The 13,902-nt window shown below is 50.7% G+C and overlaps 1 protein-coding gene across 5 annotated transcripts in view; it reads left to right on the forward strand.

Annotated features, from left to right (window-relative positions):
- The window catches only part of LOC111144793 (5-methyltetrahydrofolate-homocysteine methyltransferase), a 101,773-nt gene extending 88,873 nt beyond the window's left edge, over nt 1–12,900 (forward strand). For all 5 annotated transcript variants that reach the window (XM_022499257.1, XM_022499260.1, XM_022499258.1 and 2 more), the window contains 8 exons: nt 1,542–1,640; nt 2,721–2,796; nt 5,603–5,758; nt 7,002–7,198; nt 9,649–9,849; nt 10,656–10,848; nt 11,913–12,025; nt 12,461–12,900. In XM_022499257.1, coding sequence (XP_022354965.1) covers nt 1,542–1,640; nt 2,721–2,796; nt 5,603–5,758; nt 7,002–7,198; nt 9,649–9,849; nt 10,656–10,848; nt 11,913–12,025; nt 12,461–12,547 — 1,122 coding nt within the window. In that variant the 3' untranslated portion in view covers nt 12,548–12,900. The remainder of the gene's footprint in view (nt 1–1,541; nt 1,641–2,720; nt 2,797–5,602; nt 5,759–7,001; nt 7,199–9,648; nt 9,850–10,655; nt 10,849–11,912; nt 12,026–12,460) is intronic.
- The last annotated feature ends 1,002 nt before the right edge of the window (nt 12,901–13,902 follow it).

The following is a 13,902-nucleotide window of genomic DNA, read 5'->3' on the forward strand; positions in this document are numbered from 1 at the left end:
TCTGCTGGCTTTCCTAAGTGAAGACTCCATTTAGCGAAGGTGGGTGGAAGCCCGGGAAGTACTTTGTGGGGTGAATACCATGCAGGAGTCTTTTGTTAGGCTTGTTGCAATGCTCCTCTCTGATTAGGTTCCTTGAAGTGTTTTGGCTTTACGCTAACTCTTCGGGGATTGGATTGCTATGAGAGATACTTGGAAAATTCACGTAGAATTGTAGACATTTCAAGCCAGTGGACTCCTCAGCCATCGTCCAGTCTAATTTGGTCAGTTTCACATAATGATACTGATCTTCCAGGCCCTTGTGTTGGAGAATCCAGCTGGAGGCTGAGAGATGATGGGGCCGTGCAGGATTTTGAGCTGATGATCGCCAGCAGCTTTTTCTTCTTTCTTGACAATGGTATTTTGAGCTTTGCTGGGGGCTGTTCTCTCATCACCTTGATAATCCCAGTCATAGACAGGATTTAGCTCATCCTAGTTTTATAATTGACTGAGTTGCCTCCCATTTCTCAGATGATGGGTTTCCTTTCTTTTCCTAGCAGAAGCTCATGGTTGACCATGGACATGAGTCTCATTCCTTTAGCAGACCTTTAGTGAGGAGACACCTCATCTGTGCCAGGCACAGAGCTAGAAACCAGGGACACGAAGGCAGTTAAGGTGCAGTTCTGCCCTCCAAGGGCTTGTCCACTTGCCTCCAAGTGGATGCGCAGACAGACACTAACAGCCTGTGGGAAGTGCAGTGAGGGAGAGATGCACCAAGTACCTTTGAAACACAGAAGAGCGGTACCTAGCTAGGGTGTCGTGTGGGTCCCTGGGAGACCCTCAGTTTCAGTGATGTGCTTGAAGGACTCCCCGAACTCAGAAACACCATTCTACTCACAGTCACACTGTATTGCTGCCAAGGGATACAGATTAAAATCAGCAGAGGCAAAAGATACAAAGGGTAGCATCCAGGAAAGGCCAGGCACCAGCTTCTAGGTGTTCCCCCCGCCCTTGTGAAATCCTACGGACAGTGCTTAATCCTTCCACAAGTGACGTGGGATTCCACAGGCAGCACATTGCTAACTAGGGAAGCTCAGCCAAGCCCTGGTGTCCGCAGCTTCTCCTGGGAGTCAGTCCCATAGGAATGGAATGCTAAGCACCTGACTGTTCTTAGTTACTCCAGAGTCAGACAGATACAACATGAGCCAAGTCTCCGCCAAAATCACGTGGTTAGCAGAAATTACCCTGGGTGGTCCAGGGCTCCAGGTGGATGAACAGTCTTAGACAGGATATAGCCAGGGCTTCGAGCTGATCTCTCAGGAGCCACCAAGAGCCACCTGTTTCTCTGGAATGTGTGACAGTTGGACATCCTCGGTCCACTGAGCTAGTCCTCAACTGCGCACCCCCTGGCAGGAATTAGCAAAGCTGGCGAAGGGAGAGGGAACAACGAGAATGAGGGAAGGCTTCCTGGAGGAGGCATCATCAGAACTGACCAGTGTTGCTCCTGTTTTCTTTGTCTCCTTTTGCTCCTCTGTGTTTCTTGAACGTCAATCTTCTGTGTTCAGTGCTCGCAACTATTAGATGAGAATCTAAAGGATGAATATTTTGAGGAGATCATGGAGGAATATGAAGATATTAGACAGGACCATTACGAGTCTCTCAAGGTGAGTGACAAAAACACTGCTAGTTTGGGCATTAAAATGATCCTGCATTTTTTAATGTGACTTTATTGTTTTAAGGAGGGCAAAGATTTAGGATCATTTTAGAGATGCCCTGTTTCGTAGTTTAAATTGGAATTCTCTGGTGTCTAAGGTCCCAGTAATTTGGGGATTATACTAAAAGTAATTTCATTCATTCCACCAAACATTTATTGGGTACACAGTAGCTGTTAGGTGCTGGGCCAGATAGCAGAGTTATGAGAATGAATAAAACATACCCAGCAGGAAAACAGGAACTGAAACATATAGAAACGACCCTCCTGGATCCCTGTTCTTGAAATAGCAGAAGAAAATGAAGACATCAGATAGGACCGTTGTCACCTCTCTCCCTCCTGCCTAGTGCAGACTGTGCAGAGCAGTGTTACGAGAACTGTCCCTCTCTAGATAAGCTTCAGGGGATCATTGGAAAGCAGACATAATCACTTGTTAGAAGTCGCTGGGATATTTCTTCCCAGTTTATCTGCCTGTTGGACCTTGTCTGTGGTGGGGCACCCTTTGGGGGTGGCTAGGCGGGTGGAAGGAGACAACAAACCATGTGAAAATAGGTGTTTCTGAGGTGCTGACTAGCCCAAGATACTGTGCTTGGCTTTCTGTCTCTCCTTAGGTCTGCCTGCGGTTGACCTTTTCTTGGCTCTGCCTTCTGGTCCAAGAGCTGGCCCATGGCAGGCCGGTTAGCCCTGGCCTCGGGTGTTCTAGCCCTGGCCTCGGGTGTTCTAAAAGGACAGGCAGGACGCCACTCTGTTGCTGTATGGTTACTGCATGGTTAAGGGATCTACATATCAATATTTAACGGATATTTACTGACTCTTTACTCTCTGTTGTTCTGGTGCTAATGGGAAGCCATATTGGGTGTAAAAGGAAGAGCTTTTTAGGATACGAATTTTCAGTAATAAAAGAATTTGTGGGTTTTTGTTTGCTTTTTTTTTTTTTAACAGAAGTCCCATACTAACTTTTGGGACGCACTTTAGTAGTATCAGTTGAAAAGCTAAGAGTCTCTGACTAAAATAACTTTTCTCTTTTTCATAGGAAAGAAGATACTTAACCTTAAGTCAAGCTAGAAAAAACGGTTTCCATATTGACTGGCTGTCAGAGCCCCCTCCAGGTCTGTCTGGCTATCAGTTAGAGAAAGGCTGTGTGATAATGAGAGCTGGAGAGGTGTTTGTATTTACTTGGCTACAGAATCCAGTGGGCAGCCAGAGACTCTTAATTGTGTCTAATAATAGTGACAAAGGACAATGATGATTGAAAAGATAAGTAAATAGGTACCATTTATGGCGGAACAAACTGTGTCCTGAGACTGGGCAGCTCTGAGTACTTGACACAACTTTGTGGTGAACGTGCTGTTGTCCCCACTCGCCTGTGAATACCCTGAGTTTCGGGTCAAGAGCTCGAAAGGTTTCTGGGGTTCTCTCTTGGGTCTGTCTTCTGTCTTCTGACCCACATTCTTTCTTCTGTGTGGGGCTCAACGGGCCCCTCCACAGCTTGATGTAAGTTCTAGAGATCTGCCTGGGTGGTGCTGTCGCTAAGTGGCCTGGGTCACAGGGCAGGCCCAAGTGTAGACATAGAGTGTCTGGGATTGGAGATGCCCTCACCCTGAGGAGACTTTTAGAACATCCCAGCAAAGCAAGAGCTCCTATCTCTTGTTCACCCTCTCCTGTTCTCATTCTGAATGCTTCCTTCTATGTCTTTTGTGGGGTTTTTTTCCCCTTTCTTATTTCCAGCCACGTCTCTTGCCTTATGGAGGTGTTCATGAGGGAATAAAAGATGGAAGATGTTTTGACACGCTCAGAGAGGCATGAGGTACAAATGCAGAACTGAGACCAGGTAAATAGGGGATGTATTACTCGAATCCGTATTTCCAAGGTAATACCTCAAACCTGGTCTCTTTGTTTACAACATCTGTGTTGCGCATATGCTTGGCAGAGTGGAGATCGTTAAATTGGAAATGTACGTGAGACTGGTTCTGATTTCAGTCCTGCTGAGCTTAGTGTGGTTGAGTAGGAGGAATGCTGCATCGGGAGTCAGGAGGTCCGGGTTCCACTACCAGTTTGGCTCCTGGCTCCGAATCACTGAATGACCTTGAGCTTCTCGTGTCTGTGGTTCACAGTTTCTAACATATAGAAAGGAGTTACCCCGTGGAAGCTTGTGAGGATAAAAGAAGTTCAACTTTTGAAAAATGTAAATCGCTGTATAGTCCAGCTGTTATTTTCCCTTTACCTTTCGCTTTGAAGTTAGAAAAACATCACAAGGGGAAGTCCCACTTTGACCCAAACCATCCAGCACGATTCAGCGGAGACAGTACTGTGAAGGCAGTGGTGGTGATACTTTTTGAAGTCCATCTGTCCCAGGGTGGGGCTGCTGTGGAGGCCTGTACCTATGGCTTCAGAAGGGCCGAGGCCCTGAGGTACAGCCCGCAGAGATGTTTCTGAGGACAACCCAGTCTTCTAGTAGTTGCAGGAAGTCACTAAAGAGAGAAAGAAGGGCTCTTCTCTCAAGGTCCTTGGTGGTAAAATTACAGAAGAGCGTCCTGCAATGACTACAAGGCAAGAGGGCACATTCTTCCAGAGGAAACCTGTAGTTTCTTCTTAATGGTCCGACACATCAACACAGTAGAATATTATGAAGAAGAGATTATTCTGAATAGGAAAAAGATGACCAGCAACAGATGAGAAAGAGCTCCCGTGAGCATGTATGGGAAGATAGAGGTTTCCAGGCAGAAATAAGAAGCAGCTCTACTTTCCCTGTACTTTTCTCCCTCTCACGTCTACCTCTGACTATGTGGTGACACAAAAATACCCTTGAGGCTCTGGTGTTAGCCCGGAGCACCTGAGATGAGTAGGAGACTGGAAGTTCTCTGATCCCTGTTTACAGAGCAGGGAACTGAGGACACAGCGGCCAGAAAGCTGGTGGTGTGGTGGTGACATCTGACTGTGGCCCGACCCCCTGCAGGGTTGGGGGGTGGGGTGCAGGAATGCTGCCCCTGGTGTCCCAGGGAACCCCAGGACACCATCTGTCTCCGAATTCTTTGTCATTAATTCACTTACGGTCTATTTTAGACTTGCAGGGAGCCGTAAAGAACGGTATGTTGAAGATTCATGTATACCCACTAGCCACCTAAGAAATAACCTGGTGTAGGGGCGCCTGGGTGACTCAGTCGGTTAAGTGTCTGCCTTCCGCTCAGGTCATGATCCCAGGGTTCTGGGATCAAGTCCCACATAGGGATTTCTGCTCAGCAGGGAATCTGTTTCTCCCTCTGCTGGCCACTCCCCCTGCTTATGCCCTCTCTCTCCATCTCTCTGTAAAAAAAAAAATTAAAAAAAAAAAAAAAAAACAACCTGGTGCCCATTTAAAAGAAGAAAAAAAACAAAAAGCAGCACATACATAGTGGGAGTCGCCCTTGTGTTCCTCCCTCCCCGGCAGGATCCTGAATTTGATGCCTTGTTTCCCTGCATTTCTTTATATTTTGCCTGCATACGTATGTAGCAGTGGGCAGTAGAGAGGATTCATTCACATTTCTAACATTTTTCTAAGTGGGTTACTGCGTGTGTCTTTCTACAGTGGCATTCATTGTAGTATTGTCTTCATTTGTGAGAGCGAAGAGAAACCCAGGTTTCTTCTCTTGGACTGGGGCTGAGGGAAGAATTTCCAAGGGCAGTGTAGACAGCTCCCCGGGAAGAGTGGTCTGATTTAAGATTCACTGTGGAGTTGCTCCTTCTCCGTGATCTCTGAAAGTTCCGCTGTTTGTAAAACAAGTCCTATAGGTGGCAGGCGACAGCAGGGAGGGGGATGGGGAAGTCCCAGAACAGGGAAGAGCCAGCTGGGAAGGCGTGCGTGCAGGCGGTGGCCATGTGTGCTGGGCGCTCAGCAGGTTCCGGCATCGTCCTTGACATCAGGACTTCTCTTTACAGTGAAGCCCACGTTTCTTGGGACTCGGGTCTTCGAAGACTATGACCTGCGGAAGCTGGTGGCCTACATAGACTGGAAACCCTTCTTTGATGTCTGGCAGCTCCGGGGCAAGTACCCGAATCGAAGCTTCCCCAAGATATTTAAGGACAAAACTGTAGGTTAGTTCAGGAAGCCTTTCCTTTCTGCTCTGCTGTTCAGATGTAGTGTTGGGACTTTGAGGATGAGAAGAGGAGGCAAGCAGAGGGTTTGGATTCTGTCGGATATAGTTTATGGTTATAATCTAACGTATAACAGGCTGTCGTTTACCTGTTCAGCTCTTCCATGGTTTTAAACTGCTAGTTTGGTCCATGCTTATGGGATAATTGGGCATTTTGTTGATCTGTTCTTTGATAAATGCTTATTGATATCAGTTTCGAAGCAGGCTCTGTGTCGGGCCCTGGTGATTAATAGAAGGTAATGGGAGTATCCTTGCTCTCCAGTGTGTGGCTCAGAGCTGGTATGGCCACCAGCAATGGGCAGTTGCTGCATGGCCCGCCACGCTCCTGCCATGGGGCCGAGTCCAGGGCATTTGTGGACACAAGGCAACGAGGCCTCAGACTGGGAGGCCAGGGGAGGCTTCCTGGGGGAAGTGGTACGTGAAGTGCTTTTTGAAAATGAAGTGGGAGGGACTGTGACTAGGGATGTGAGATATCCCTGGAGAAAGGGTGTCCTGGGCAGAGGAGACAGAGGATGGGAAAGCACAGTCACGTGTGTCCATTGGGGGAAATGCCAGGAGTCCATTGTGCCTGGAGCACTGGTGGAGGTAGGGGGTGAGAGACTAGAGACATGGGTGAGCTGCTAAACCACTGGCCCCATTTCTCCAGCCCAGCCCCACCCCCAGAATCTACCCGCAGAGGCATGGGGTCACCATACCAAGCTGCTCAGAGGATTAGGAGAGAGCCAGAGGAGAGCAAGGTGGAGGGGTGTCCTGCTAGGAGGGTGGGGTTAGGGCCAAGAGGGGCCTGGCATGGGACAGCCACCCACGTGCAGCCCTGGAAGCACTGCTGAGGGGCTGGGCCCACATTTCCCTCCTCCACCTGTTCCATGGCCCCAGAGTCCACTTGGAGGTTCCTGGAGTGATGGGTGCACAAGGAAGGTCGGTGATGGAAGGATCTGGCTGGCTTCACTTGCTGGGGGCTTCCAGGTTGGGCTCGCTGCCCGTTGTTGAACTGAGGCAGTTGGGGGCGCTGCAGTCAGCCTGAACGGCCAACCCCAGCCACAGACAAGCAGCAGTGAAATATCTGGGGGGAAAAGGGAGAGTGGGAGGAGATGGCTGAGGAGGAGGAGTGGCTTTAAAAAGAAGTGATTTTTTTACTGGCTCTCGGCATTTTTAAGTGAATTCTCACCATGTTCTCCTAATAGGCGAAGAGGCCAAAAAAGTCTATGATGATGCCCAGAACATGCTGGAAGTGCTGATCGATCAGAAGAAGCTCCGAGCCAGGGGCGTGGTGGGGTTCTGGCCGGCGCAGAGCGTGGAAGACGACATCTACCTTTATGCGGAGGACGCCACGCCGCAGGCTGCAGAGCCCATAGCCACCTTCCACGGGCTAAGGCAGCAGGTATGGGGAGCCATGCACTGCTGAAAAAACCATCAGTAGCAATTACATAAGCCTGCGCTGTGTCTGCGTGATAGGTCTGTACTGCCTCACCCCAGAGGACCACTCACAGGCATTTGTGAGGATGGTGGTGAGAAGGAGCCGGTGTGGGTTGAGAGGCTGACCCCTTGCACCAGGAAGAGGGGGTGTTCAAGGTGGTGTTGGACAGGCCGATGGGACACGCTGTTGCTGCCTTGGTGCTCACACACAGATGAACATTGCCTTAACCAAAAACATCGGTTTGCGTGCATGCTTATTATTAAAATAGGCCAGTGGCTCCCTATCTCAAGGGGAAGACAGGCGGGGACACAAGTTTGCTGAATGTCTGTGAGGGGCCAGGTGCTTAGCTGAGTGCTGGCCAGACCGTCCTTCATTTCCATGCCGCCTTGCCATAGACAGTTTACATCTCCATTCCACGGGGTGGGGGAGGAAGGCTCACGGAGATGGCGCTCCATGGCCTCAGAGAGGGGAGCACGGCTCATCGCACCTGGCAGCTGTTCCTTCATCGCGCTGGCCTCCCTCAGTGCGAACCGGCATTTCTGAACGCGGCTGGCTCTGCTGTGTCCCCTCCCAGGAGAGTGTAGATACCATGCACGTGTCCCTGTGGCCGCGAGGAGAAATAGTTGTCCTCCAGAATTGGAGCCGGAACTCACCAGAGCCGTTAACAAAGGGTTGCAATAAATCATCCTGCAGAGTTCCACTGCCGTTTTCGGTCATTCAGAAGTGATAATATTGCTTTTAATCGTAAGCACCACATAATTCATAGTGACGGGTGGTTTCACTATAACAGCATCTGACGGCATTCTGTAGTTTGGGACGTTGCTCCCATAATAAGGTCGGGGAGGGCAGCTCCATCACTCCTGCCTACGCCCAGGCTCCGACACCACAGAACACAGGCTGCCAGCTCTAGTGTTCTGTTCCCGCCCCTCCTCACTAGTCAGCTGGTGACTTTGCTCCTGCAGGTGTAACTCAGGTCACAAACCTCTGCCCTGGCCAGGTTTTTACGTCCAGCTCCAGTCGTGACCAGGCAGGCTGTGGCAGGCCGTGCGAGGGCAGTTAATGGAATAACTTCTCCATGTGCATATGTTACACATTCAGATAACTCACTGAGCTTTCTCCCAGTGTTCCAGAAGATTCTGGCTGCAGCCACTTACTGCCTTGAGAGGCTTCTGTCTCGGTGACTGTAGTGACTGTCTCTTCAGTGCTGTGGTGCTCTGTGACCTGTCTCTCCTTTTGGTGCCGGGAAGCTCTGTCTCCCTCTGGCTTCTGTTAGCGAAGAATGGTTGATGGACAGAGTGTAGCTGGAAAGCCGCTCCTCCCTGCGCAGCGGTCTTTGTGCTCCTGACATTTCTGGGGGCCATGATCAAACACCTGGCCGCGTAACCATTTCTGCAGTGTTGGTTCGGCTGTGCTTGTTTCCAGAGCCGGCAAGCAAATGATAGCTCTGAAGCCTCTGGTGTGCCGCTCATTGATTAATTGATCAGTCTTATGTGCCATACAGTAGTCAAGAGTGTGGGTTGTGGTATCAGACCCCTGACCTACCACCGGCAAGCTCTGTCTCTGGTTTCCTGTCTGAAATGGGCCTGATGGTATCACTTCCTTACTTCACTTGGTAGTTGGCAGCATGAAATTAGCAAATTCACGTGCAGCACCAAGAATAGTGCCTGACGTACAGTAAGCACTCAGTACGCACTAGTTACTGGCCGTTCATCTTCCCATAGGCACGCAGTACATAAAAGCTACTGGCTGTTCCATCTTCCCAGCAGGTATTTCTTGGTTGTGAAGTATGTGTATGACCTTATCTGCGCTCTTGGTGGCAGGGGGCAGTCCGTCACCATTTGGGCATGAGAAACAGGCAAGGATGAGCATCCAGCCTGGAGGAGAGGCTCCTGAAGCTAGGCTGCTGAATTCTGGGTCTCCCGAGCCACCACCGTGGCTGGCGGCATGGGGTCCTGAGCTGCTGACCAGACGTCTGCTGAACTGTGTCTGCTGATGCAACTAGAGGCTTGTGCATTTAGCGGATCCCTTTTGGATGTAACTTTCAGATTTAATGTTGATTTTGAATTGAAAATTTATTTTAGATGAATGCTTAGGGTTCCGGTTGCTAGCACAGTGCCTGGAGACATAGGGTAAACGTGGGAAGGAGCAAACTCGGGGGTTTCTTGACTGACATGTCACATCACGTCACGTCATGTATTTTTTTAGAATCTTATCTCTCTTGTTGATTCAACAAATATTTATTGAATACTTGCTACATATCAGGCCCTCTTCTAAGTGCTGGGGGTATAGCAGCGAACAAAACAGACCTCCCTGTGCGAAGCTTAGATCTGTCTGCTGAGACTAGATTGCCGTCTGTTGCACGTTGCTCCCACGTCTGCGCTGACGGTCGGTCCGTCTGTCTGTTGGGTTTGAAGGCCGAGAAGGACTCCACCAGCACGGACGCGTACCACTGCCTCTCGGACTTCATCGCTCCACTGCATTCCGGTGTCCGCGACTACCTGGGCCTGTTTGCCGTCGCCTGCTTCGGCGTGGAGGAGCTGAGCAGGGCCTATGAGCAGGAGTGTGACGACTACAGCAGCATCATGGTCAAGGCTCTGGGAGACCGACTGGCAGAGGTAGAGCGGTGGTGCTGGGCACAGGATGGGAAGTGCTACAGGGCCAGGTGCTGGGCAGCCCTTGGCATCCACATCCTGCTGTTTCATTTTTACCGAGTCAGATGAGGCTGGTGTTAGCATCCCATGCAATTTTATTCTATTTTAATTTTTTTATTATTATTTTTTAAATTTATTTTATTTTTTCAGTGTTCCAAGATTCATTGTTTATGCACCACACCCAGTCACATGCAACTTTAAATCCGCTTTTCTCGAATTGCTCTCACACATCATGTTTTGGGCAAAGGGACACCTCCAGCAGTGCCACAGTTCCTAGCTGTCCTTAGAACCACGGTGTCTCCCCTGCAGTTGTGATGTCTCCCTTTGCTTGTTGTGACGTCCTCGTGAGGTGCCTGAGAAATGCAGGACAGATTTCTGTGCCAGGGTTCCTCGTTCTCCTGTTGTGATGCGCTGTAGATTCCTCATCTTTCTGTGCGTGGCCAGGGTCCCCTCTCCCTTTTCCCAAGGCTGGCAGGGGAAGTACTGGCAGCTGGAATGGTCCTTGTGTCTCCTCCTGGCCACTGTCAGGGAAATGTTTTAGTTCAGGGACCTCGAATCCCCCAGGTCCTTGAAGAGGGGACGTCAGAGCCCGGGCAGAGAGCCGCTAAGGGAGCGACAGGCGAGCTGGGAATCCTGTCCCGCCTCTGTCGCCTGGTTCCTCCCTCTTGCAGTGCAGGCAAGGGGGGGCGCCCTGGTGGGCTTTGAGGGCAGGTGGGCCAGGGGGTCGGGAGCTCCTGCCTCACCCGCGCACGCCTCGTTCCCTGCTGCAGGCCTTCGCGGAGGAGCTGCATGAGCGGGTCCGCAGGGAGCTGTGGGCCTACTGCCGCTGCGAGCAGCTGGACGTGGCCGACCTGCGGCGGGTGCGCTACAAGGGCATCCGGCCGGCCCCCGGCTACCCCAGCCAGCCTGACCACAGCGAGAAGCTCACCATGTGGAAGCTGGCCGACGTGGAGCGGTGCACAGGTGCGTGCGGGGACTGGGGGGTGCCCTCCAGCTCTGTGCGGGTCACGGGTGTGCTCCTGTCACAGCAGCACACATGGGGCCACATGTGTCAACACGTGGAAAGGCTCACAGTGAAATCCTACCCTGTCTCACGTCTGGCTGCTGATCACACGATTTTACGTTCATATTATTGAATAGTCGTCCCACACCCCCACTTTCAGATTGATTGACTTCCATTACTTTCTCTTAACCTGTAACAGATGAGAATTGAGCTTATCATACTGCCCGCCCATCTCCCGCTGTGATTCCCTGCTACAGGGCTTGTCACCGCTTCTCACCTCTCCATTAGCCTTCAGTAGTTCATGTCGCTCACAGACTGTGTGTCTGGACATGGCTCCTGCTCCTCACCTCTTCCCTCTCCTGGCTTTTACCCTTTATTGACACAGTTAACAGTGTCAGTGAATGAATCAGAAGCTGTCAGTGTCGATCAGGTGAAGGGGACTTGGGTTCTGGTGAGGGACTGAGGCATTTGGGTATACACTGGCAGGAATGGCGTGGACTCCCAGAGCCATAAGATACCAATTCGAGTCCTTCCCTGCTGTAAGCTACCCAGTGCTCTCTGGCAGTGCTTAAGTTTCATGCTGCTCTGTTCCTTGTCCATAAGATGAGTGGGTTAGATGGGGCAGCCTGGGACTCCCTCTGAGTACTGCTGTGGGCCCGTTCTCAGGGCCCGACTGTTGGTCATCCCAAGGGGCAGGAGCCTGGGGTCCACATGGTGCCTTCCTCCCAGGGCTGGTGCTCCTTCTGTGAGAGGCCCAGGCTTAGGAGCAAGAGGAGGCCTCTGTCTCTGATAGTGGAGGACTGGCGGTGGGAGGGGTACAGATAGTCTTTTCCAGGCCTGTCCCCTTGAGTTAGAGGAGACTGGCCTGAATTTCATGCTGTGTCATGTGTCCACCTCGACGGCATGTGCTCACTTTCCTTCACCTCTTCTTCCTCAACAAAGGTTAGTTGGGTGCCACCAACTGCCAGGCCCCGTGCTAGGCACTGGAGAAATCAGCATTTTCCCCCTGTATTGCTTTCTCCAGGCATTAAGTTAACGGAATCCCTGGCAATGGCACCTGCTTCAGCAGTATCCGGCCTTTACTTCTCTAATTTGAAGTCCAAATACTTCTCAGTGGGGAAAATTTCCAAGGATCAGGTAAGTTAGCTGTTTCATTGTGTATGGCTTCCCTAGATACCTGTCTTGTCTTACATGGAGCCAAAGAACCTATTTTATTTTACATGTGAATGAGAATAAAAAGGAAGGGAAAGTGTGACAAAATTCACCCCCAGTTAATGTCTTCATTTGGTATCAGCTCGTTACCCCGATCCTCGCCCTCCCATCTACGCACCTACGCCCCCAATGCTCACGCACTCCAGCCTCATCTCAGCACCAGAGACTTACTGTGTGTTGTCTCGTGCCCAGAGATCAAGGCGACTTGGTGACTAGACAAATATCCGTCTCCATCTAGCTTAGTAGATTGCTATAAGACAAGACATGGAAAGCATTCCACGTTTCCTAGCAAATCGTGTCAACTTCACTTCAGAAAGTCTTACCATTTGGGTTCAATGTGCTGCTTTTAATCTTTTGCAGATTGAGGATTACGCTCTGCGGAAGAACATGTCTGTGGCTGAGGTTGAGAAATGGCTGGGACCCATTTTGGGATACGACACAGAGTAACTTTTTTTTTTTTTTTAATCCTTTTCTCTGCTTGAGGATCCTCAAGGAAGCATAGTGTAGAGTGCCTTTAAAATGAACGGCAGCAGCAGACCAGCCCGGCTGCCCCTGGGCGACATTCATTCTGCTTCTGGCTTTGGAAGACCATTTGGTGGATGGAACCTCCCTGTGTCCCTTGGAAAGCAAGTGGCTCCTTTCTAGGGGACCTTGAACCGAGAGCAGCATGCACAGCTCTGGGGGTTTTCCTGGTCCCTCTGGACGGGACAGGCTGGAGATAGAGGTCTTTTGCATTTCAAAGCAAGTCAGCTTGCTTTTTTCATTTTTACTTTGCGTCTAGGAGGCCAGTTGTTATCTTTTTTTTTTTTTTTTTCCTTTCTCTTGCTCTCTTAGAAAAAGGCCCGAGACTTAGCTGAATAGAGAAATGTATGGAAAAAATGTGACCCCTGGCAAAATCACAATGTGTGCAGTGGGGCATTTTAATCTGAATGGTTGTAGTAGTAGACTCTGACAGGGAAGAAGGTGTAAGTTTGGTCTCCCTCTGGAAGACCTCATTTTCATTTTCTGAAGTCCCAATTATGTGGGTGCAGAAGCCCCTTTGGCAGAAGGCCCGCTCTCACCGTTGACTGCTCAGAAATGCTCAGGCTGTTCGCCCTAGTGTGGCCAAACAGAGTGGTGTTCTCGTAGGATTTCATGTTCCCTGCCCTGACGGGGTAGAAGGAGGTGGGGCGAGGTGGCTGCTCAGCATGGTTAGCGTCTTGTGGCTGTTTTCTGGAATTGAGCAGGCCCTCCACTGAGCTGGGGTGTCCTGTGCGGAGTTGGACGGATGAGCAGCGTGATTCCACTCAACCCCCATTTCTGCACCAACCAAGCTGCGGGTTCCCGCAGTGTAGGAACAGCACAGTGAAGTGTTCTCAGTTGTTTCGGGGGAAACGGCGAAGAACGTGAACTTTGAAGGCAGACCTACCTGGATTCACATTTCATCTTTGCCACTGCCTGTGCGACGCAGGCAAATTGCCTCCACTCTCCAGCACTGTCTTCTCATCTGTTAAAGCAGAGACAGCGATTCCAGTTCCTCTGTCAGGGGCCTGAGGGGCAGGTAGATGAGGTGATGCGCATAGGGCACGTGGCAGGGGCTCTGACTCACGGTGGCTCCTGTGGGACTCAGTGGGTAGCGCCTCCAAGCACATGGTTAGTCTTCCTGGCAAGGGAATAGACTAACAGAGGCGAGACGATACCAGGGGATGCGGTTGATAACGACCGGTCTGACTGCCCTTGGTGCGCTTTCCTGGGATTACACCCCTGTTTACACTGTGACTGGGACAGGGCAGCTGCCTCCGTGTCCTGTGAACCGGTAGAAC

The sequence above is a fragment of the Enhydra lutris genome, unplaced genomic scaffold (genome assembly GCF_002288905.1).
Source record: "Enhydra lutris kenyoni isolate GAN:26980312 unplaced genomic scaffold, ASM228890v2 scaffoldscaffold12, whole genome shotgun sequence".
In the NCBI taxonomy this organism is placed as follows: domain Eukaryota; kingdom Metazoa; phylum Chordata; class Mammalia; order Carnivora; family Mustelidae; genus Enhydra; species Enhydra lutris.